Source organism: Aulonocara stuartgranti (genome assembly GCF_965226115.1).
Source record: "Aulonocara stuartgranti genome assembly, chromosome: 9".
NCBI lineage: Eukaryota > Metazoa > Chordata > Actinopteri > Cichliformes > Cichlidae > Aulonocara > Aulonocara stuartgranti.
In genome coordinates, this window is record NC_138960.1 from 13,035,717 (window position 1) to 13,061,826 (window position 26,110).

At 41.8% G+C, this 26,110-nt stretch overlaps 2 protein-coding genes across 5 annotated transcripts in view; both read left to right on the top strand.

The window, feature by feature from the left end:
• Positions 1-26,110, top strand: part of LOC309714695 (uncharacterized protein) — a 188,078-nt gene that overhangs the window by 92,802 nt on the left and 69,166 nt on the right. The gene's annotated exons all lie outside the window — the stretch shown is intronic.
• On the top strand, positions 11,953-24,675 carry LOC309714711 (uncharacterized protein). Of its 2 annotated transcripts, none has more exons than XM_082547354.1 (4): positions 11,953-12,181; positions 13,873-13,978; positions 20,559-21,155; positions 21,481-24,675. In XM_082547354.1, the coding sequence occupies exons 2-4, from the start codon at positions 13,961-13,963 to the stop codon at positions 22,144-22,146; spliced, it is 1,281 nt and encodes a 426-aa protein (XP_082403480.1). In that variant the 5' UTR covers positions 11,953-12,181; positions 13,873-13,960; the 3' UTR covers positions 22,147-24,675. The 2 variants fall into 2 exon arrangements, with proteins under 2 accessions (XP_082403480.1, XP_082403481.1); XM_082547355.1 differs by having other exon boundaries at positions 21,484-24,675.

Here is a 26,110-nt window from a genome sequence, read left to right on the forward strand (position 1 = left end):
TGAATATATCTTACGTGAGCTCTCCAGTTAAGTTTTTCATCTATTATTACCCCCAGAAATTTATTCGCACTGACTCTTTCAATATCAACACCCTTTATATGAATCTTAGCATTTGTATTTAAACTACTATTTCCAAATAACATATGTTTAGATTTATTCAAATGTAATTATAATTTCTTTTTATCAAGCCTTCGTGCTGTTTCATCCTCGGATTTTAAACTAGTATTAATTTACGGCTCATTTTGTTCCACGACTGCATTTCACTCATTGCCTCTGTTTGTATCTCTGTCATTGCAGGACCAACATGGAGCAGGAGGTCCGAGCACTCAGGAGGCCGACAAGCCTCAAAGAAGAAAGGGAGAGAAAAAATACACCTGTGACGAGTGTGGGAAGGCTTTTACTCGGCCTGGAAACTTAAAAACACACCAACTCATCCACAGTGGTGTTAAAGCATTCAATTGTGACTTGTGTGGAAAGTCTTTTACTCAAAAGAGTGCCCTAAAAACTCATCAAAGCCTCCACAGTGGAATTAAAGCACACACCTGTGATCAGTGTGGGAAAAGTTTCACATGGAAACAAGGCTTAGAAAGGCATAAGCTCATCCACAGTGGAGTTAAAGCATACACTTGTGATCAGTGTGATAGAAGTTTTACTCAAGGTAGCCACTTAAGGATTCATCAAGTTTCCCACTCAGGAATTAAAGCATACAGCTGTGACATCTGTGGGAGAACCTTCAGCCATATAGAGAATCGAAACAAACACCAGCGGATTCACACGGGACAGGATGTGTACTGCTGTGATCAGTGTGGCAAACGATTTGTAGCATACAAACATTTACAAATCCACAAATTTTCTCACACTGATGAGAGACCCTATAAGTGTGACCTGTGTGATAAAGCTTTTAACGCTCCATATTCCCTGAAAGCACACCAACAGATCCACACCAGAAAGAGACTCTTCAAGTGCAGTTACTGTGAGGTATGTATTTGTATTCTCCTCTCCTCCTCTCCTTTCGATGCGACAGAGTATCTAATCAATTCAGGTTATTTTTTTGTCACCAATGTATCATCCACAGTTTTCATGATGTCGTTTTCAAAGTTTGTGTGATGGTAGACACTGATAACTGCTTGAAAAGTTTTAGTTTTGTAAAAATTGGGTCATGGTCACAACAAACATGAAAACCAGTGAAAACTTTAAATTGTGCACAATTTGTATTATCCACAATACTAGGCCTTGGAGGACATGAGCGTCTAGGTTGGCTAAGCATTTGAACTTGACCTTCATTCTTTGTGCCTAGGGTTAAAGTTTCAAGAAACTATATTGAGTATTATATCACATGCTAGGGCATGGAGAGAGCTGTACATCACACTTTCTTTTCTTTTTTTTATATGAAAACCCTTCGCTATGATTTGCTACCTTATCATGGTGAAGGGTTTTGTGTGTCCTGGAGATCCCAGGTGCTATGTTGGTAGAGTCTCCCATGGCAAATTGGTCCTTGACTGAGGGACAGGCAAAGAGTGATTCAAAAAACCTGTGTGAAAGAAAAATCTAGGGAACAGTTCACCTTGCCCTGGGATAGGGTTACCGGGGCATCACCCTGGCCGAGGCCTGGGGAGGGTACCTGAGGGTTAGCACCTGGCGTCCAAGCCTTAGTTCAGGGGTGGCCAACTCCAGGTCTTGAGAGCTGGTGTCCTGCAGGTTTTAGATAACACCCTGGGTCAACACACCTAAATCAAATGATTAGTTCATTACCAGGCCTCTGGAGAACTTCAAGAAATGTTGAGGAGGTAATTTAGCCATTTAAATCAGCTGTGATGGATCAAGGACACATCTAAAACCTGCAGGACACCGGCTCTCGAGGCCTTGAGTTGGCCACCCCTGCCTTAGTTGCTGGGACCCAACAGGCCACAGCTCAAAGAACGGCCCACCACCTGCAGGAGGCACCACACTGCATTTGGGTTTAGTGCACTCTGGTGGACTGATCCCCGGCTGCCCAGGCTAGTGATTGGGACATTGAACAACACCTCTCTGGTTATAAAGGAGCCTTAGTTATTGCATTTGGTTCAGAGGTACCAGCTACATACAGTCAGGCTCATCTGAACGTGAGGCTTGGGCTTGGAACCAGTCTGGATTTGCCCTTTGTGTGAGGTGTCGGCCTTGGCTGGGTACCTTAGTATCCCTTCGGGTTGCTGCCGGTATGGTGGAGTTTCTCCAGAATGAGAGGGTTTGTTCCCTATTCCTTTGTCACTGAATAGGTCCCGACAGTCGTCTGTGCTTATGGGCCGATTGGCAGCTTCAAGCATGGGTGTCGAACTCCAGGGTTTGAGGGCTGGTGCCCTGCAGGTTTTCCATAACATGAATTATGTGATTACCGTATTTTCTGCACTATAAGTCAGACTTACAATTCTTTTTAATTTTCTCAAAAATCGCCAGTGCGTCTTATAATCCGGTGTACTTTATGTATGAATTCCGGCTGTGTTTACTGTTACGGTAAACACTTCAAGACATGTTGAAGTAATTTAGCCATTGAAATCAGCTGTCTTGTATCAAGAACACATCTAAAACCTGCAGGACACCACCCATCGAGCCCTGGATTTCGACAACTGTGGTTTAAAGTGTTCAGCCTTCTTGGAGTCTGTGGTTGGGGTTCTTGAGGGTGCTCCCCCTGTGGACTCATCCTATTGGGAGACTGGAAGTTTTTACAGCTTGGCAAAAGTCTTGAGCCAATACTTCTCCAATTATATGGTAAAGATAATAAAATACACAATTTTAGTATGTAATGCATCAAGGTCCTAGGTCAAATGTCAAGGTGACACAAAATAGTAAGAAGCTTTTGCTTTAGTTTCCAATGTGTCATCTGCAGTGATGGGAATAACGGCGTTACAAGCAGAAAAAGAGAGAGTGAGTTTTGAGTCGTGAGAGATTTGTGATGTTTAGCGTGTTTGGAGTGTGTAGTTAATGTGTTGAATTGTGTAGTTAGTGTGTAGTGTTGTGGATAGTTTTGTGTTGTGTGTCAGAACAATGAGGTGACTACTGTCTCCAGGTAGAAACAGGAGTGATACACCTGCTGTCAGACCTGCAGGTATCAGGCTGTGATGTTTCCTTTATAGTGGACAGAAATTTTTGGAGTGGCACAAATAATTTGTGTGGCATCTTATTGAAGAACAGCTGATTGTTCTGTAAATAGTTTGAAGTGGTTATTTAAAAAATCAAGATAAAAGGTAAATGGATGCAAATAACTTTGTTGTTTGCAAAACTTGTGCGTATGATTTTAAAATTGACAATTTATATTTGCATTTAAAGTTATGAAATATGATTCATTAAACATGTTTGTGGTTGTTACAGTAAAAAATCACTTTTTCTACTCTGATTTTATGTTTTTTGTCTGATTTTTGATCAGTTGTGTTAATACAGTATGTCAAAATGAAAACATAACTGTAAATTCAGACACGTGAGGTTGTGCTGAAAAGGATGATACCAAACAAGGCAAAGTTTTTCAAGGTGAAATGTGGAGGTAAAATCAAAAGTTAGAAAAAATGGCCAATTATACCCTGGACCCCAGAGGGTTAAACGTTTTTTTGTTTGTTTGTTTAAGTAATGCAATAGTTACTTTTCAAGTAATTAATTACTTTTAGAATATTGTAACTCAGTTACTAACTCAGTTACTTTTTTGAAGAAGTAACTAGTAACTATAATTAATTACTTTTTCAAAGTAATTTGCCCAACACTGTTCATCTGCCAGCTTTAAAGCACTATATTAGTCTTCATTCTTTATTTAGTGAGTCAAACAAAATTCTGTTCTGGATACAAATTTGGGGTAACATTAAGTTAAGCGCGTGTGCCTCTTGAATATGACGTGCTTATACTTTTTTGTATAATTTTAGTTATAGTAGTTCAGTAAGGTAAGTGCTATGATCCAAATCAGGGGTGTCAAACTCCCCTGATTTGGATCAAGGACACATCTAAGGCCTGGAGTTCGACACCTGCGCTCTAAACAGTAAAATGTAATTGGACATCTGCAGAGATGCTCTTTATTTCAGGCAACGTTGAGGATAAAAATGTTGAAGTGACTGACTGACACTGTGTTTGTGTCTTTGTTTAGAAGCAGAGCGACACAGATGGATGCAGTTCTCAACTCTGTCGTTGCTGTGGTGGCGGGAAAGAATTTTTTTGTGACTTTTGTGGAAAAATGTTCAGTCAGCAAACAAGCCTCAAAACACACCAGCGAAGACACACTAGACACAAACTGAACTACTGCAACAAATGTGGGAAAGGCTTCCCCACTCCAAGTACATTAAAACGCCATGAACTCATTCACAGTGGGGTTAAAAAGCACCTCTGTGATCAGTGTGGGTCATCGTTCATCAGTACAAGTCAGCTTAAAAGGCACAAGCGAGTCCACACAGGAGAGAAACCATACAAGTGCAGACACTGTGACAAAAGCTTCTCACATTCAGGTAATCGTAACCTTCATGAAGCTACACATTAAAAAAAGAACTATAGCTGTGACCAGTGTGACAAGAGCTTCAGGAATCTCATGTGGCAAATGAACGGTTTCACTGTTACCAGTGTGCTAAAACATTCACTTCATATTCTGCTCTCTGCAAACATCTGCAGGATCATGAAGGGCTGAAATCATTCCCATCACTGGATCACAGTGAATCAGAAGAGAGAGAAAGAACAGAGACTGAGAACCCTTGAGATCAGGCTCCACAGAGTTCAGATAGAATCTCCTCCTCCCCCTTTTGTGAGTGTGGACGCTTCCTGTCTTTGCTCTTTAAATGCTTTGCTTCTTTTATTGATTTTTATTGATTTTTATGCTGGTTTTTCCCTTTTTTCCGTATGAGCTTACCTGCGATAGCTTCTGGAAACTTATAGATCATTAGGACTAAAGCGTTCTTAACAGAAACAGCAACATTTTTATAGTTACCGTATCTTCAGCGCTCCGTGTGTCTGTGGCCTAGACACAGCTAAAGCCTGATTACAGCGTCTGGGCACCGAACAGCCTCAATAGCCTGGAAAGGTGCTAACCGCATTATAATAAATCCTCAAGCGATAATCCCCCCCCTTATGCGCGTCTTAAAACCAAGACACAAATCATGTCTCAAGAAAGGGGGAGGACGTATCACAGGCAGGGCACAGCGAGCTGAAATGTCTGAAACCGACTGGCCTTCACTTCCTACGAGACAGAGAAGCTTTTCTACCCCTGTATACGGGAGGAAACAGGACTGGACAACCGTGAATAGGATGGTTAACAACAAACCTCCAAAACAACTGAATGTGAAACTGCAGAACAGATTTGCTCCACTATCAAAGGACCCTGGATCTATATCGGACAACCATCCATCTAAAAGCAGCGAAGTAAGGTCTGAAAATCTGTTGAAAAGTAGAAGACCACAGGGAAAGCTAAAGGCTAGGCCTGAAACTCTGATTGTGGGTGACTCTGCCGTAAAGGATGTACAAAGCATGTGCAGTAAGAACTCTTAAGTCCTCTGCTTTCCTAAGGATATGGTCAACAACCTGAAGGAGAGAATTCTTCAAATTGCAGTTGAATATCCAACTGTGACAAACATTGTTCTGATGAGGCAGCTATGAATGAAAATGTTCTGCTCGTCACATTTTACGCTTTCTAAACTGTTCTGCTTCAGTGTTCATGTCGAGTGGTTCGCTTTGTTCTAGCAGTTGAATGAAGAAATCTTTTGTCGTGTTATCAAGTTTTTATTGAATGTATTTAAAAACGTGTTCTGCAGATGTTTTCTTGTTAAGGTTGTTGGTGTTGTGAAATTCTGCAACAATTAAATAAAAGTTTAAAATGTTAAATTAAGAAACAGTTTGAGCCTTGATTTCACTTCCTGTATTTCAGAGTAAAGACTGAAGTGACAGTCAACCTGATGTAACAGCCAAGAAAGGTTTAGTTTGTCTATGAACAGTGAACACCTGTGTGGATCAACGCGCTTGTTTTCAAAAGGTTTCTCCAGGCATGGAGAAGATCCAGGCCCCAGACATCCAGAGGCCCCAGAGTGTGAGAGCCCAAGGAGGACCACTGGAGGGGCATCCGTGCCACCCTCTGGGAAGAGCTGAGGATTCCCAGACGAGGGGTCACCCAGCGGCCACAGAAGCCAGAAGGGGCTGCAGTAGCATGCCCGCCAGCTCTGCCGGCATCCAGCTGTGCCAGAGTAAACCTTTTTTTTTTTTTTGTTTTGTTTTTTTTTTGGCCTGTCCCGTTTGGCTCTTTTGCCATCAGAATTGTTGTCTAAAGGCAAAGAAAGATGCCCAACGGATTTACTTTACCAAACTGACCATCCCAGCCTTGCCGTAATGGTCCATTTGATTCACCTTTTATTGTTTATTTTATTTTCACTTACTGAATACGGGACAGACTTGACTGGGGGAAAGAAGGGGAGAAAGAAAGAAGGAAAGAGAAACAGCTGAGAAGAGGGACGGGGGAGAAGGGCAAAAGACAAAAACCAACAGAACGGGCAGAGAAAAAAAATGCATATATCAATCACCTGGATCACCTGCTGAGAAAGAAAAAAGAAAGCAAGCAGAAGAGAACAAGAGTAATAGAATAAACAACATCACAATGATATATGGGAATATGACAGTAAATACTAAATGTTAAACATTATTGTGCAGCACATAAGATCAACAGAACACAGTGTGCTTTGAGGTAGGAGCCAAAAAGGGTGTAGTTTGTGGGTGTGATCACCCGTGTGTACACCTGTGAGCATGGATTTTTTGTTTTTTAAAAGGTTCCTTCATGTAATAATCTGCTAGAGGGTGTGGGGGGGCCACAGCCCCGTCCTCCAGGGCGTGAAGCAGGTGTGGAGGAGATCAAAACTCCAGACATCCAGAGGCCCCCAGAACACAAGAGACCAAGGAAGACCAACAGAGGGGCAGCTGCGCCACTGTCCCAGTAAGAGCTGAGGAGAGTCCCAGATGAGGGCTCACTCAGCAGCCGCGGAGCAGAAGCCAGGGGGAGTTGCAGTGACGAGCCCGTGAGCTCCGCCGGCAGCCAGCTGCGCCTGAGTGACCGAGCCCCAGGCCGAGAGGCCGGGGGCACCCCACCTCCGAAGTGGCCCGAGCGAGCCCCAGGCTCCAGGCCCCGATAAGCGGCCGCCAAGGAGTGAGCCGGTGTGTACCTGGACGTCCATCCCCGGACACAAAGAACCACCAACGCACCGATGTCTGAGGGGGTCCGCCACTGGCAGGGGAAGTGGTGGTAGGGGGAGATAGGCCTCCAAACCTTGGAGGGCCTGAGATGTCCCCAGAGAGGTGGCGCCTGACACCCAACCTGACATATAGACACAGACATACAGGCACACACAGATACAAACATCCATTTCCACCCTCATGCTCTCATATACACTTACTCCACACTCAACCAACGTGGAGACAGACATAAAGAGACGTTGTACACACGATCACACTCCCCAAGCGTACTCTACAAACCGGGTCTAGGTGCCCCCGCCCCTGGAGGGGGGAACTGCACCCAGACCCAGGTGGTGTTACCCTTTTCCCTGCGGTGGGGGGAGGCAGACCGCCCCAACTCCGCAGCAGCAGGAAGGCTCCACACTCCAGACCGCAGTCGGACGGCCAACTCCTCCTCCTAGTCCTAGCCCCCCTGCTCCAGCAGGTCGCAGAGAATGGGGGTGAGAGAAGACTCCAAACCTCCCTCCACCCGCTCATTGTAGTGTTGATGCATGTGTGTTCTAAGGTGCATTTAAAACCCAGGAGGGCTTGGAGCTACTTGCCAGAGAGCAGCAGGTAAGCACATGGTCCCTCCTGCTAGCCCTCAATGTCTACGTGTATTTAAAATTGAGAGGTGGGCAACGATGCCAGGGGTGGGGTGTACACCCTGATGGTACTTTGGACTCCGTGTATCGTGCCCACCCCCAAGATCCTATATGTATGTGTAATGAGAGTGTGAGTAATGTGAATGTCTAAGTTGTGGGATAAAATTGAGGCAGAGGCAGCCAGAAGGGGACAGGGGGGGGGGGGGGGGGTAGCCTCCTCTGCACCCTGGTGACATACCCCTACTCCAAGGCCCTGCATGTGTGGGTGGTTGTGGTGGAGCGGGAAGAGGGAGGCAGCTGGAGATGGGGAGGGAAGGAAGGGAGGGGCAAGTGACCCCTCCCTGGGGCCAGCTCCCCCGCTGACCCCAGTAGGCACCCCCATACTCCGCGACCCGCCAGGGAAAGGGGGCCCAGGCCCATCCAGACCGGGGCCCAGTGCAGCAGCGCCGCCCGGCCCCACAGAGCCCGGGACAGTCCACCCAACCCCACCACAGAGAAAACTGCACCCACCCCACCATCCACTCATCTTCCAGACTACATAAGACAATAAACACCCAGGCTGAGATCTTCCTCCACCTCTCCTGTATCTCCCCCTCCTGCAGAGGGAGCTCCTGAGGAGAGGAAAGCTCCTGCAAGATGTGACAATCTCCCCCACCAGTTGAAGAGCCCCCCAGGTGGCTCGACGCACCGGCGGCACCCTGCTCCAGGGCTGGGCCCCCATGCACCCACCCGCCCACAACCCCGGCAACACACCAACCAGGACCCAAGCCCCCGAGGCCCGGTCCGGGTCCCAGCCCAGAGACGGAGCGCCCCCAGAACCTCACGCCCATCCCGGACCCACCCAGGGGCAGCCAGGCTACCAGGTCAGTAACCCACGTCCGTCAGCACAGACCCTCCCCTAGCCCCGCTGCACGCAGCCGCGAGGAAACAGTCACCTGAGAGCCAACAGAGCCCCAGAGTAAACCTAAGGGTCCCCGCACTCCCCAGAAGAGGCCTGACCAAGCCCCGGACCCAGGCCCTGCTGAGCAGCCACCGGGAGTGATCTGGTATATATCAGAGCGCCCAGCCCTGGACACGAAGAACCACCAAGAACCACCAACGCACCGACACCTGAGGGCATACCTCCCTCATGTGTAGTATTGCTGCGTGGAGCCCAGAGGGATGAATGAATGAATGAATCAAGGCTTTATTGGCAACATGCAGGTTGCCCCGCAGTGGAATAGAACCCCCCCCCCCCCCCAACTTACACACACAACATAGACATCACATGGGAATACAGGTCGGAGATCGGCAGCGTTACAGAAAAACACGGAAAAAGTACACGACAATGGGAAAGTAGAAGAGGAAAAAGAGACCTCTACTCGTGCTGGGCTCCTATAGAGGACAGCATGAGAACAGGAAACAAAAAAACTCCTCTGCACAGAGAGCACATAAATGTCCACAGTACAACATTATGGAACACATGACAAGCCACAGGGTTGGGTAGAGGGTGAGGACTAATCCGAAGGAAACACAGCAGTCATCCTGCCCTGCGCTATTATTCCAGCGTGGACCCAGACCCGCCGTGTTCTCCAGGAGAGGACAAGCATCGAAGGCATTTGGAAAGGGAATGAGTGAGTGCTTATTAGTGTTAGTGTATGTGTGTCCAGAGTTCAGCTGAGACAGTGTCCTCTGCCCTATCAGGCTAAGTAAACAGTCTGCCAGCCAACCCAGGTGGCCTTGCATGGAGTGGGAAGAACAGTCAACACACAGTCGTTATCAGGGTGTTTTTGTTCGGCTCCAGCCTTGAGCCCACAGCTGGCGCCGAGGAGGTAGCCGCATTATGATGTTGATTTTTCTTTTATGCGAAAAGCTCAGGAGAATTTCAAAGCTGTTCTTTAACACTCCGACACTGGTCTCTCAATCTCCCGTTGGAGAGCCTCCCCATGATGGTATCAAACTTCCGTTCCGTGGTGTTGTCATTCTTTTGCTCAGATAGCCGATTCTGAGAACTCACAACTGCAGTGTGAGTGAGCTGTTCTGCGATGTGATCCAACTTTTGCTAGAAGGTGTCATTTTGAGCACGCCTCTCCTTGATGTAACCCAGTATACACTCGGAGGTGTTATTCTGAGTCTTCAGGGCAGCTGTAAGCGTCTCCAAGGTCTTAACCATGCTGCTTTCAATGAGCCCGTTCTAAGAAGTCGCTCCTAGCATATCTGCAATAGAGCGTTTTCAATGCGTACTAAAAACCGTCCTGGGACTCACCTGAGTAGCTCACTAAAAAGTTATGTGCACCCCTGGTTAGAGTCTGACAGCTGCTGGTAAGAATGACCTGCAGTAACGCTCCTTCCTACACTGTGGGTGTAAAAGTACTGCTGAACGAGCTGCTCAGTGCTTGTACCGTCTCATGCAGAGGTGGGAGGTGTTCTATTTGACAGAAAAGAAGGTGGGAACAAATCCAGTACATTACAGACCTCTAAGGAAACTGTGGATTTGAGAATATTTACCATTGCTACAAGAATGACAGAAATGGATAAAAAGTTGTTTTGTGCCTGGAGATGTTGTCATGGTTAGATCCCAATGTAAAAACCTCAAGGGTCTTGGGTATTCTGAAAAATCATAACAACCTTTGCAGATAAGAAAGGTCTGGTACGTGTAGTTCGTCTTCACACAAAAACAAACGTGATTGAAAAACCTGTAACAAAAATTACTTTTGTTATGTGAAGCTACAAACTGATGAACTAGATTACTGGTAGAAGGATGTATGAATGAAACATGGTCTGCCCTCTTATGCATATTGTATGAATGTATCATGACTTATTATGGCTCCTTTAAGTTAAAAACCACTCCTGCATGTTTTAGTAATAAAATCTTTCATCAGTTTCATAAATTGTAACACTGCTCATTTTAAGTGTTTTTCATTTAGTGCAACAGCTGGATATTAACCTCATAATCAACATAAGCAGCTGTTTGTTTTCATTAGTGTGTTTTCACTATCTTGACAAAACAGAACATAAAAAACTTAATATAGCCATGAGATGTGATTTGAGAAGTATTTTGTATATTGTGTAGGAAAAGCTGCTCTGTACCGTAAACGCTGAGCATCAAAGTTCGTGTCCAGCCAGAGACGTCTACCTCAGATAAAACTGACATATTAGATATCAAATAACTGAAACTTTAATCCCAATGTAAAACAAAACAAGTGTGCGTATGGAGAGAAATAACAGAGTAACAGAGACTGATGAAACATTGCACAGACATACAGAATCCCATTTTTAAAATCAGTCACTCCTGTTAAAAGATGAGATATTATTAGAATACTTTCAAAAAGCTGAAAATGACCTTTACCTTGCAATAACACACCTTGGAAACTCCTATTGCAGCGGTCCCCAACCCCCGGGCCTCGGACCGGTACCGATCCGTGAGTCGTTTGGTACCGGACTGCGAGAGTTGAGGCTCAGATCTGAAATGTATGGTTTTCAGGGTTTTTATCGGTTTTCAGCGTTATTTTGTTATCGTTTTTATCGTTTTTTCCTGGATCTTTTCACGTGTGTTATGAATAAATCTTCTTTTTTTCGGTACCGGTACTAGTTTTATTTTGTTGTATTTATCCGCGACACCTTAAAGGCCGGTCCGTGAAAATATTGTCAGGCATTAACCGGTCCGTGGCACAAAAAAAGTTGGGGACCTCTGTCCTATTGTGATTAAGTGCTATATATAAAAGGAAATACATTAATAAAAAATCATCTAAAATCAACTAATCAAACTCAGCCAGCACAATAAAATGCACTTAAATTGATCAAAAACTGAATTGATAAATTCTTATTTAGAGATCTCTTCAGTTCAGTGATGGTGGATTATAATCTCTTTTCAAATCATTCAAAAAAGAGAAAACTGTAGAACATGTTATATTACACTGTGAGAAGGTAACTGATCCAAAACATCAGTAACATAAAAATGAAACTGGATCTTATTGATTTACTGCAAAAGGGCTCAAGAAGTGAAAGTTATCAGGCCTTATTCCAGTTTTTAAAAGAGAAAATAGTTGCTGGTCGACGTTCCAGTTCACACTCCACACCAGTTGGTGGCGGTAATTCACCATTTTGTTGTTTGACAACCACAAATACAATTTCTAAGAAGAAGAAGAAGAAGAAGGGCGGAGCAAAGTGAGGACGCTCCACGAGAGGAGGCGTTTGCAGAGAGAGCTGCTTTTTCATTCAAAGAGACTAAAGTAGTACCAACGTTTGGATCGATATCTGCATCGATCTGCCCACCCTTGTCTCCTGGATCGTAGCTGAGATCAGCGTGAACCACGTGGGTCTCTGCTCCCTGATCTGTTTCCTGTGTTTGGAAAGAGTTCCAGCTTCATCGCGGAGTTTCTCTCGGTTTGTGGGCTCATCTAAAGGTAAGCACCGAGCTAACTTTACTGTGAGTTCAGTTCATGTTGAGTTTAGCTCCTGAATGAGGTCTTCTGCTGCTCTCCTCGGTGTCTGTTCACAGTTTATTGTGAACACGTTGAGAGAAGAGCGAGAGAGTGTTTGGAGAAAAACACCAACTAATCATTAGCTCAGCATGCTGGGAGAAGTTGGAGCAGAAAAGTCTTTTCATTGTCCCTGCAGCTGTTTTTCTGCCTGCACCAAACCTCTACAGCCTCATTTCTATTTGAAGTGATAACAGGAAATGGATGAGAGCGATCTGCTGCAGTATCAGGGTCACAGTAAACTTTATTGTCCAGCTGCTGTGGATGAACACATGAGAGGAAGTGAACTCCTACAAAGTCTCATTTTAATGAGTCTGGCTGCTGTAAAGTGATGCACAGGAAGATGTTAACAAAAACTAATGAAACAGAGATGAAAGTAAACAGTGTTCATATTTGAAAGCACAGAGAATAAAATATATTGTGCTGGTTAATGTGCAGCTCTTGGTGATTTGGAGAAATCATGTTTTTAATCACGTTGTGGATTGAATTTTTATTTTATTTTATCTACAGAAGTTTTTCCCACCTGTGATCGTTCAGATTGATTTGTTGGGTTGACTTGAATCATGTGAAGGTTTAAAGCTGCACTTCCCCCAAAAAGAATAAAGTATAATCGTGAAGAATGTAAAAATGTCTTCCTGTGTCAAACACAGCTGCAGTCAAAGCAGGAAGGAAAGCACTGAAACCACTGATCAAAGCTCATTAATCAAAGACTGCTGATCAATGGCAATGAGTACCATTCCCGCTGCAAGGGATCAGTGGTTGTTGATCAATGATCATGAGAATTTGCATATTAATGCTCAATAACTGACCTCCCAGCCCATTGTTCCTTCAGTGGTGCTCGTTTCAGTCATTATGCAAATGCACTGTTGAAGATTGAGGAAACCTGCAGTCGGCTGAGACTGAAGAAGTCACTTGGATGAGTCACGAAATGTTTCTCCCATGAAAAGCTACGTCCAGATGAACAGAATCAAAGTTTGGGGAATGGTGGAGTTTGGAGAGCGGCACCATGGGGGCTGGAGAGACTTGTGAAGTGGTGATCAGGTGTGGGCCTCTGTTATTATGAATGGTGGGGGTGGTGGGTGGAACTGGGGGGCTGAAGGAGTTGAAAGTGTGGGGTGGGGGAGTAACAGGTCTGTCCCTGTTTGTGGAAACCACAGGAGGAGCTGTTCAGGCTGTTGCTGGGTGTGAATTGTTGATGGAGTCTTTAAACTTGTAGTTGCTGTTTTCCAGACTGAAGCAGAGTCGTTAGCTGAAAACTGGTTTTAGAGGTTCATTCAGGACACCTTCTCAGGCTCTTACAGCCTTACCTGTATCATAACAAAGTGTATAAACCCCAATCCACCTTTAACATGGTCCTTCTCCCAAACCTTCAAATAGGACTTTCTGGCCCTGTCATAGTAAAGGGCTGCTTAGAATATTAGAGCCAATGTCACAAAGTTCCTCCTGAAGTATAAGTGAGTGAGAGAGTTTCCTCACTTTGCAGCACAACACGTCTCACAAGATTTCTACAAGCAGTCGGAGTGAAATTTGTACTTTGTGTTGTCAGATGAACATATGAGACACTTTGACTCTTCAGTGCAGTGTGGAGCCTAACAAAGATCTGTTTTGTGTCCCAGCTGATCAGCAGGAGGAGAAGAGTCTGACGGAGCAGCAGAGGAACATTTTCAGCCATCTGGACTCAGCTGAGTCACTACAGAGGAAACAATGAGCTCAACACAGGAGGTGAGGAAAATATCACAGTTTCACCAAATAATCAGTCACGTCTAAAACTCTCATCCTCCCAACCTGTTATATCACTGTGTTGTATATTATTGTGTATTTTTAAATTATGTTTACAAACACAAAGAAATCACAATCAATTATCCTTCTTTAATATTAGTAGTATTATTATCAATTCAATTCTCAATACAATGTTATTTATACAGTGCCAAATCACAACAATAGTACAGGCTGTGATCAGCTGACCTGCTGCTCTCTGTGGATGTACACAACTGAATTCAACCAGATGTCAGCAGATGTTTCATGAGCTGTCCTGGCTGGTTTCCATCCTCTACACTGACAGTACACTGTCTTTATATTAGACACTATACTGTTGGTATGAAGGTGGAACTCAGTGAATGAATGTCAGCATCATGAGCTTCAGTTTAAATGAATCTCTGCTACACTTGATGTAATCTAACTGTGACATGAGCACCACAGTCACTGTGCACCAGTCACACACTGTCCTTTACTTTAAATCCATCACAGTTCAGCAAACGTATGGAACGCCAGGACTGCCATAATGAATTAATTAAACACACCATTAAATAATTAATTAAATGTGGCAATAATTAATTAAAATTGGAATTAATTAATTAAATAAATAGTTATGACACATGTAATTAATTATTTATGTATTTCACATTTTAATTAATTATTGACACATTTAATTAATTATTGACACATTTAATTAATTATTTAATGATTTATTTATTTCATTTTGGCAGTCCTGACGCCTGGCTCTCATCATGAAATAATTTTATCTGTCAGCCTCACCCATCAAACTCAGGGGGCGGGGTTAACGCTGATCGAGTCAAAACCATTGCTTTGGCCTGGTGGCCATTGTTTCTAGCACACAACAACCGGCATGTGGAAGCTAACAGAACTGAGCTTTGAAAAACCCTGTTTGTGTGTTACCAAATACCGTTTTAATATTTTTTTAGCCGAGAATGTAGTGGTTTAATCTTCATGTGTCTGGTCGGTTTGTCAAGATACAGCCTCTTTGCAAAAGTGCTTCGATGATTTCGGAGATGTCGTCCCAGTCTCACGGCAAAGCGTGGGATAGACCCGCTCGCCTCGCAAGCAATCCCACCGACAAAGCGCAGGCCCCGGTACACAGCTGTAGTAACCCCCGCTGACTTCTTTTACTGAGTTTATATTTATCGGTGTTTTATTTCCTGATGTTCTTATGTGTCCTACGTGTTTCAGTCGCCAATTCTGAATTATAACTAACATTAAAAACATGTTTAAGGAGGAGAGAGAGCAAATAAATCTGTTTAACATCTGATCTTTGGGTTTTTGTTCAGTAATCAGCGTGACCTGTGTATAAACACATAAAAGAGATAACGTTGGTGTTTCCGTCATGTAGTAACTGCTGGCTTTAACTGTACAAAGGTTGTTCGACACTATGAAACACATACAGACTTCATGATGTTCGGCTAATATTTTTATTGTGAATATTAATCATGCTGACCTCGCTCTGTACACCACGCAGAGAGGTCAGCATATCCACGATATCCTCAGCTCCATGAGTTAACACAAAGTTTCCCAGCTGACTATCTAACTGCCAACTATTCCAGAGACGTGAAAATATACAGCATAAAGAAAAGTGTAAGAGACTCAGCAGCAGATTAGAATAACAGTTATACATTTAATAAATCACCAAATGAATCCAAGAAACGAGCAAACCTGAGTTTGTGTTCCCTCAGCTGCAGACTCGCTGCTGTTTAAATGTTTGAAAAGGAAGATTAGATATAAAAAACGTCAAACATAGACTCAGTCTGCCTTCACATTTGATATGAGGCCAGCACGTATAGTGGCCTCAGCAGGCTATTACTGAAATACACGTGCTATATCATAAACTATGATATAAACAGGGAGGTCCTATTAACATGTTTAGTCTTAAAGGACACCTTCCTGCCTTTAGTCTCCTTCATGAGCAGTATTAGTTTTCTTCTAACATCCAGAAGTCTGCACCATGTGTTTCATAGTTTGTAACAAGCCTTTGACAGGTAAACATAACATGACCGAAAAAGCAAAAAAAAAGAAAAAAAAAAGAGAGAGAGTGTTGACATAAGAAGAGAAAATTCTCTCAATTATGGAGACAGGCAAATGGTTCATTTATGTTTGATGTGTGTTTATTCCTCCCTAAATATCGTCGGTGAAGTTCGCCATGCATGTCAGATTTTCCTGCGCATTTTTATACCTCTGCCAACAGAGAGAGAAAAAAAATCACATTCTAACAGACAGCTGGTGCTTAGAATACAGTTGAATAACTATTAAAAAACAGATGATATTTAGATGATAGTCGGGTCTAACACATGTGCCAGTGAACCATTAAACGTCTGTGAAACTATGCAGTTATGAAACGTAACTTTAACCTCAGCCAAACCGATTTGCTCAGTTGTAAATAAAACAGCGAAGTAAACGTGACCCGACAGACAGAACCTGAGTGAATGAAGTCCAGCGTTTAACCACTGAGAGCTAAAACTCAGCTGAGGTTTGAAAGCTGTGTGCCGGTGATTGGACATCAGCCGCTGATAAAGCTGTTCGCCTATAAAGTGCTCTGTAAGGAAACGAGCTCCAGCAGCTCTGCGCTCGGGGAAAACACTATATTTACTTATCTTGTGCAGAAAAATGCGCTGACATTGCGTTATATCGAGCACCGGCTGCCCAGTTAAACTGTGACTATCACCAGGTAACGTAGGCGTGTTTCTTGAATTAGCAGCAGGTGTTAAACAGCTGACAGATGAGGGGGAGGATGCATGCAGGTAAACTGAGGGTCTGTTGAGCTGATCGCTGGTTTCGTGAGAAAAATGTCAGCTCGTTCTTTATGTTACAGAAGCACAGAGACACAAGACCAGGCGGAAAGAGACGATCGTTCGGTGAAAATGAGAATCTGCGAATGCAACATGTGGAACACGGAGAGTGGAATATGTAAACAAACCGGTTAACGTAACCCCCTCGGTGCACTCTGCATGCTAACTGTTAGCAGAGCTAGTGAAATCTCTGAAAACATCTGAGCACTTTTGCAAACATGTTCTATGTTGACAACCTGACCAGACATACGGCGCGACATTCGCGGCTAAAACACTGTTAAAAGTGTAGCTGGTGACAGAAAAACGGGGTATTTTAAAACTACACCACCACCATTGCTGCTTGTGATTTGATCTGCATTCTGGGATAACTGGCTGCCCCAAGTCTACACAAGCAATCGATTATCTATGTGATGGCCAAACCCGTGGCCACACTCTAAAGTCGGTAACTTTTGTATTTTCATTCTTCATTTGAACATAGTAATACATTTTAGTTTCCAATAACTTTATTGATTGGTTTGGATACATTTGTTCTATTTGTAAGCGCGCACATTTAGTTTACTTATGTATTCATACTACTTCATTTCTTTGCTTTCTGACTAACCTTTGTCTTTTTATTTCTTACCTGCCATCATCCCTGGGAGTTGCCGGACAAAAGATGGTAGCCAGGGTTTGAAACCATTAAATATGAAGGAAGATAATTGGACCACACCACCACTTCCTGCTGAAGGGGGGAATGTGTGTTTTCTTTACTTTAAAAACAAAGTATTTGTATTTAATTAAATATTTGAGTTTAGGGTTTAATGGGGTTTTTTGATTTTCTTCTTTAGTGTTTAGTTTATTAACAAACTAGATTGTACTGCTGTTTGTGATTTATGATTGTGTTTTGTTTGTTACCCCTCATGTGTCACAATGGTCTGATCAGCCATTATATATACCCTTGTATGTCATTTCATGTTTAGGTCAGTTATGTACGTTTGGGCAGTCATTTGGTTTGTTAAGGTTGCAGTCTTTGCCTGAGTTCAGTTTTGTTTCTTTGACCTCTTTTATGAGCTCAACATTTATTATGCTTATAAATATAATTTTTGGGGGTTAAATAAATGGAAACTATATTTTTCTAATAATTCCTGGGCTCCTCCTGTTCTTCAACGCGGTCCATCACAATCTAGGATCGACCTGTTTTGACTTACTTTGCACGGCAACCAATCAAATGTTAGAGAAGCTGCATGGGCAGCGTTAACCCCGCCCCCTGAGTTTGATGGGTGAGGCTGACAGATAAAATTATTTCATGATGAGAGCCAGGCGCCAGGACTGCCAAAATGAAATAAATAAATATATCATTAAATAATTAATTAAATGTGTCAATAATTAATTAATTACATGTGTCATAACTATTTATTTAATTAATTAATTCCAATTTTAATTAATTATTGCCACATTTAATTAATTATTTAATGGTGTATTTAATTAATTCATTATGGCAGTCCTGGCGTTCCATACAAACGAACCTGTTTATCCTGCATTAACCTGCAGACGATCTTCATGCAGTCTTTAAATAACACAGTTAATCTGCCTCAGATTGTTTTGCAGCATCTTTCACAACCTGAAAAAACACAATGTCACATGTACAGACCCAATATCTGATTTCAACACATGAGGACTTACATGTAAGCTTTAATCTCCAGTTGATCAAATCCCACTGAGCAGTCCTTCCCTTTAAATCTAACCTCTCTTCTTCCTCTCCTGTCCTGTGTGTCTAATCTTTCTCCATCTCTGAGTGAAGTTAGCTCTCTTTCTTTTCTCTCCCTGTGATGTGCAGCAGCTGGACCTTTAGCCAGCAACACGCTGTGAGACAAACTGCACACAAACAGTTTGTGTGTTTGCTGATGTTTGTTGATAGAAACGCTGCATTTGAAATTACCTGTTTGTTCAGGTGCTGTGCAAAAAAGAAAGAAGAACAACGTCTCACTTTAACTCCTGACTATGACTCACAGTTTTGCCTCTTTCATCTCTTTTTATGTTTCAAACCCTGGTGATTAGTACACGATCAGGATTGTCTTTCATGTGTTACTGTTTAGGTTCATATTGGTTTGATGTTTGATGCCTGCAGTGATGAAATAACTCTCCTTAAATTCCTCAGACCAAAAGTAACTCATCTGTTTTTTAAATGTAAGGAGTAAAAGTAAAAACCCTCAGGTTACAAACAGATATTTTACTTCATTAATCCAAAATAGTAACTGTTACATTGAGTTTATTATCATTGAAGAAATTAGAAATTTATGGAAATATATAAAAGGAAACATAAAGAATAAATGAATCCACAGTAACCCTGTGATGAATATGATTAAATATTTTAATTGTTTGACAGCACTCATATATATTATATATTAATGTATACTTACATATTAGTAAATAGGCTTTTTAAAAAGTTGTATTTCACAGGAGAGAACCTGTGTTAAAAGATTGACGCAAATATTCTTTATTTATTTCATTATATTGCATGAATGTCTGTTACATGCTTAACTATAAAGTTCAAAAAGTGTAATTGCATTCTGGCATATTGATCAATGATTGCAATTAAATACAGAAAATTGAGCGATTTATTAGATTATTTATGAGGTTATTATTTTTAATCTATTGACAGCACTACTTGTATCAATAAAAGAGCTGCAGCTTTCACTGACAGCACATCATGTGGTACTTTAACCTTTGTACTGTTTTCATCAATTAATTTTGCAGTTAACATGTGAACATGTTGGATGATCTGTCTGCTGTCACTGGGTGGTGCTGAGGTCTGAATCTGAGGGCAGCTCCTGGAATCACAAAGACAGCAGAACCATCACAAACTGAAAAATAAAGTTTATCCCTCAAATCTGAAATAAAGCTGATCCTCTCTGTCCTCACACACTCGGGATCTGAAGTTCTTCTCTTACATATTTTCCTTTCTACAGCTCTGCTGACAGCTGACATATGAGCTGTTTATTAGATAAAGCCTTATATACTAACAGATTTTGCAATATGTTTACCTTTGAGTTGTAGGTGCTATGTAAATTGATAAAAATGAGATGGAGCAGGTTTCAGTCCTTGTTCAGTCTGCAGCTGCATTGTGGTCACCAACATACGCAGGCATTATAACTGGTGTTTCAGCGGTTGCCTGGGTATTGGACAAGAAATATTAAAGCTTCAAATTATTTCTCTCAGAGCATGTAAGCTGTACAGAGTAATGTCCATGTAACTGTGAACAATAACTTATTAAGAATCATCCAGACTGTTTCTTTTAACCAGAATATTTGAAACAAACTTTATTTTAACGTAAGCTACCAAACAGCTGTAGCTGGTTTCATGCATAAATATTGGGCTTTACTATTTTAATCTATAGTTAATGATTGAAAAGTTATCTGAGCAGATTTCTTTATTTTTTGTCTGACCCCACTCCCGTCTGCTAACATAGAGGAGGCGGGGCTTATGATCTAGCCAGACACTAGTGAGCGATAGAGACAACGTTTTCTACAGTCATTGGTTTGAACAGTCATGAATTATTTTTAACAGCAGGTTGGATGTAATGTGTTCCTACTACCAGCAGGTGGGGATAAGAGACCTTTAAGGTGTTTGGTGCCACACTCCACCTTCAGGTTTAAAACTAGTGTTAATGGAGGGAGTTTGAAGGTTGAGTTTGTTCCACGACTGCATTTCACTCACTGCCTCTGTTTGTATCTCTGTCACTGCAGGACCAACATGGAGCGAGAAGTCAGCGCTCTCAGGAGGCCGACAAACCTCAACCAAGAAAGAGAGAGAAAACATACACCTGTGACGAGTGTGGGAAGGATTTTACTAGGAAGGCTTCACTAAAACATCATCAGGTCATCCACACTGGAGAGAGACCGTTCAGCTGTGACTTGTGTGGAAAGTCTTTTTCCTGGAAGCGTTCCCTAAAACAACACCAACTCATCCACAGTGGAGTTAAAGCACACAGCTGTGATCAGTGTGGCAGAGCTTTTACTCACAGTAGCAGCTTACAGAAGCATCTAGTTACCCACTCTGGAATTAAGGCATACAGCTGTGACATCTGTGGCAAAACTTTCAGCCAGATACGGAATCGAAATAGACACGTACGCATTCACACCGGACATGATGTGTACAGCTGTGAACAGTGTGGCAAACCGTTTATAACACATACAAAGTTACAACAACACATGTTTACCCACACTGAGGAGAGACCTTATAAATGTGACCTGTGTGAGAAGACTTTTAAATCTCCACATGACCTGAGACGACACCAACAGATCCACACCAGAAAGAGACTCTACAAGTGCAGTTACTGTGAGGTATGTATTTATATTGTTATCTTGTCATTTTAGCCTGACTGTTTGGAACAACTCTGCTCATTAAACTGTGTTAGCATGTTAGCAATTCTACTGCATGGAAAAGCAGCTCTGAGTGATTATTCAGATTTTCATGTCAGTTATGATTTTAGTATTACTGTAGTATTATGGTGGTAGTATTGTAGTTATTGCAGCCCAGTAAACTGAGTGTGTTAACTGAAACAGTAAAATGTAATTGGACGTCTGCAGAGATGCTCTTTATTTCAGGCGACGTTCAGGATAAAAGTGTTGAAGGACTGACTTACACTGTCTTTGTGTCTTTGTTTAGAAGCAGAGCGACACAGATGGATCCAGTTCTCAACCCTGTCATCAATGTGGGAAAGGGTTTCATTGTGACCTTTGTGGAAAAACTTTCAGTCAACGATGCGCCCTAAAAAGACATCAACGTAGACACACTGGAGAAGAACTGAAAAACTGCAAAGAATGTGGGAGAAGCTTCCCTACATCACATCACTTAAAAGAACATGAACTGATTCACAGTGGGGTTAAAAAGCACGTCTGTGATCAGTGTGGGTCATCTTTCATTACTGCAGGTCAGCTTAAAAAACACAAACGTGTCCACACAGGAGAGAAACCATACAAGTGCAGACACTGTGACAAAAGCTTCACACATTCAGGTAATCGTAACATTCATGAACGTACACACATGGAAGGAAACTACAGCTGTGACCAGTGTGACAAGAGCTTCAGGAATCTCAGTTCATACTCCGAACACAAACGATCCCACGTTACTAATAAACTGTTTCACTGTTACCAATGTGCCAAAACATTCAATTCATTATCTGCTCTGTGCAAACATCAACGTGATCACTCAGGGCTGAAATCACTCCCATCACAGGATCACAGTAACTCTGAAGAGACAGAAAGATCCTTTTCTAGTTTGAGGGTCAAACTTAAAATCCTTGAGATCGGGCTCCACAGAGTTCAGATGTAAAAATCTGATGAGACAGCTGTGAACAAAAATGTTCCTCTAGTAACATTTTAACCCTCAGGGGTCACCGGCATGTCAAAATCACATGACCAATTTAAAAGCAACAAGATGCAGTAACCCAGAGTCTCCATTTCAACTGGAGTCGAAAGTGTGGACTTCAAACTATGTACCAGTTTTTAAATTGTGTTGACAGGCCATGTAAAACCAGATTTATGTTAAAAAAAAAATACACGCAATTTAAAAAAAAAAAAAGAAATAAAACAGCATTGTATTTAGAGCACGAAGAAAGGGTATAAGCGGCATGTTCTAAGGAAGGCACTAGCAAACACTCTCCGCTTGCAGGCAAAGAAATGAATAAATAAAAAGAACACCCCTTCCCTATTTGTGTTAAAGTGAACCACGTCAATCAATAAAAAACTATATGGCAACATGTGGCATTTGGTTGTTTAGGAAGATGGGGAAGTTTTAGGAGTGACGCCAGCAGTCACTGTCAGAAGAATGAGGCAACTGCTGAATGCAAAAAAGCCATCAATGACAGTGTTGTGGACTTTTTATGACATATTAGAGCTGGGCGATATAAGATTTTTTTCATATCACGATATGTTTTTTTCATTTCAGGCGATAACGATATTTATCACGATATAAGCCAAATAACTAATTTGTAAGATTTAAATTTGCTGTTGCTCACAAGTAAAATGTGAAATAATCAGCAGCTTGTTTTTATTTAAATATTTATTTCCCATAATAAGTTCAACAGGGTAGATGTACTTAAGGAACATGAGACGTTTTCAGATAAATAAAGGCAAATATTGCAAACTACACAAAAGGCAGCCGCTAAAGAGTTTAAGTTTCAAAATAGAACAAACGAAACAGACTAAATTGTCAATTCCACTTAGAAACAAAATATTAATTCTAAAAATAAATCTTAGTTTGTTTTACAGAAGAACAGACAAAACTGACTAACTTTTGTCAATATCAAATAAACTGAGAACTAAAAGGAAATTCTCAATCTCTCCTTGTTGTATAGCTTAGCTTTTCAAACAGTTTTAACAGTTACTTTAGTCTGACAAAAGCCGAATGACGAATTAGCGCTTCCAGTCAGAGACTGAGGCTACGTCCACACGTACACGGGTATTTTTGAAAACGGAGATTTTCCGTTTTCGTTTTAAAAAATAATCCCGTCCACACATAAAGGGAGAAATGAAGGAAAACGCTGCTATGAACATGCCAAAGCAGCAGGTGGCGCTAGATTCCTAACCGTGCAGAAATGTTGGCCAATCAGAAGTCTAGAAGCCTCGGTGGGAAAAAGTAAACAAAGCTGGGTCATAGAAGCAGAACCGAGTCGTATGTGTGGACGGACAGTAACTGTGTGTATATGTAAGCATTTAAACACTGCAGAGAGTAGAATTAACAGTAACAGTATTGTAGAAATTCACAATAACGTGGCGCACAGTGTGACGTCAAAAAATGCGCACACCTTTCACGCTGCGTTTTCTCCGTTTTTCTGGTCCACACGTAAATGCAAAAACGGAGTTTTTAAAAATCTTCGTTTTCAGTGACCAAAAACGCCGTTTACGTGTGGACGAAAGGTGCAGACGCATAGAAAAATCTGCGTTTTCAAAAATACCCGGGTACGTGTGGACGTAGTGCATGCACCAGTTTATTGTATTTCCAGACTTGCTTTCGGCACAGTTTACAGTGCACGCTACTCTGTTTTTTGTCAGACTTGAAATAGCCGAAATACCTTCACACTACGGAACTTCTATGGCTCTTCCGTTCGACAATCTCTCCGGCATTGGAACCATCATCGGTTTTCTCTTCGGTCACGCTCGGTTGATTTTTCTAGTCGGCACACTCATTTCCTCCATTACCCGGGCGGTACGGTGGCTGGCTGCTTCCCAAACAAATACACATGTGCGGCTTGGCACTTGTGCTGTACGTAACAAGTTACGTGACGTGACGCTGCGGCTGTGATTGGTTCGGCTCTGCGCTACTTAATTTGGATTGGCTGTTTGTTTTTTGTTTTTTTTGTTTTTTTTTAAGAGGACAAGAGCGGCGAGGTCTATCGCGATAGTTTAATTTTTCTATCGAGAAAAAGTTATATCGCGATACATATCGTTATCGTTCTATCGCCCAGCTCTATCATATCACATTAGTTATGTAATATCACTTTCTCACTTTACCATAGTAAGAGCACTCCTGTCACTAGTTTACATGCATGTGGAAAGTTAACACAGTGAGGCCAATGTAATGGGAGACATTAAACAGATAGTGAGACTCCTTCTGCTTATCAGGGATGTAAATTCTTAGGTGAAGGCTAAGCAGAAAACAAGGTCATAATTCTCTCTGTGAGGAGGAGGTATAGCCCCCCCGTGAGAGGGGCCAACATGTAAGAGTTTGTGGAATGTTCTTTGTCTGTGTCTCTGTATATAAGATGTAAGGACGGTGGCCACAATTCAGAGGTGGTCCTGATGTTTCACTGGGATGCTCTCTCCACATTGCAATGTGTTTATTAAACCCACTTCAAATCAAGCTCACTGGGTGTGTTGAAGGTTATTGTTAAATTTTCCACAACAAACAATTCAGGGAACTGACATGTACATCCTCTACCTAATCACCCAAAACCTCGGCTGATTGTGACCCACACCCGTTTTCACACCTTGGCTCATGTGATTAGGTAGAGGATCATCAGGGGGTCCTTTTGACACTCTTTGGGATGCTGTGCAAGACATAAAGCTAAAATACAAAGGTTTGGACACCGTTTTGCATGTTTCCCTACTGTAGGGGTCTCTGCAAGCATACAGAGCTCTGAGAGGGTACAAGTTGACAACTTTGGAATTCTACTAGAAACAGTCGATCATATTTGTTGTCAAAGCTGAATTCAGGGCAAACTACGCTAAATTAGCGTTTTTAGCTAACAGCTACAATAAGCATAAAAGTTACCTTACGGCTATCATTTGTTAACATGACGCTTGTTCTTATACATGTAATACATTTATTACCAACCTGAGAGTTTATCCGCTGGTCATTCGACATGACGAATGACTTCTGAAGTCTTAATTCAGCTCAAGATGCTGTAGATTCCCGTCAGTAACACTTTCGGTCCGCTAGTAAAACGTTGTTCTATTAATCTGCGCTTGAACCGGAACCGGATGTAAGTTCCAAAAAACTGAATTTTGGAACTGAAATTGAATTGTAGAACTGAAACTGAATGGTGAGAAACGAAACTGAAATTATTCGAGAGCTGAATTTTTAAAGGATAAAATGCAGTTTCAAAGCAAATCAATTCATTTTCAAAATATAAAATGCAATTTCAATTTAGTGATGATCATTTTCAAACCATAAATTCAATTTCAAATTAGACTAATTCAAATTCAGTTTTCAAAAGCATTTATTCAAGTTACAATTCAGATTCAATCTGAGGAATTCAAATTCAAATTTAACTTATTCAAATTCAGTTTCTGATGGCACAGATTTCTGCCCATAGGCCCTGGTCACATAACCTCAGAGACCTGCTGGGATGATAAGGAAGAAGATCAAATTCAAATTTTATTTGTCACATACACAGTCGTACGCAGTACAATATGCAGTGAAATGCTTAGACAACTGCTCATGACCTAAAGAAAAAAAGACTATGAATAGGATAGGAAATAAATATGAAAATTAAAATGAAGGGTAAATTTAACTAGTAAGGAATAAAATATATAAAAATTGAAACCCAAAATCCTACAGGGAGCACACTTAATTCAAACTGAAAGTCCAGTAAATATTCAGGAAATTTATGTTAAATTACACTTAAAATCTAAATTTACATGTGATATTATGTAAAATTAACACTGAATTGTAATTTTAAAGCAGAAAGTGCTACTGCTGTAAGTAAGCCTAACAGCTTCCAGATCACTTATAGTTCTGGAAAGATGGCAGAAGGGCATCACTGCTCATTTCTACAATCTCTCAAATGTTGGAA

Bases quoted from the DNA above. Each gene is read 5' to 3' on its own strand.
- LOC309714711 (XM_082547354.1), top strand. The intron at 21,156-21,480 runs GTATGTATTTAT...GTCTTTGTTTAG, and splicing joins ACAAGTGCAGTTACTGTGAG to AAGCAGAGCGACACAGATGG.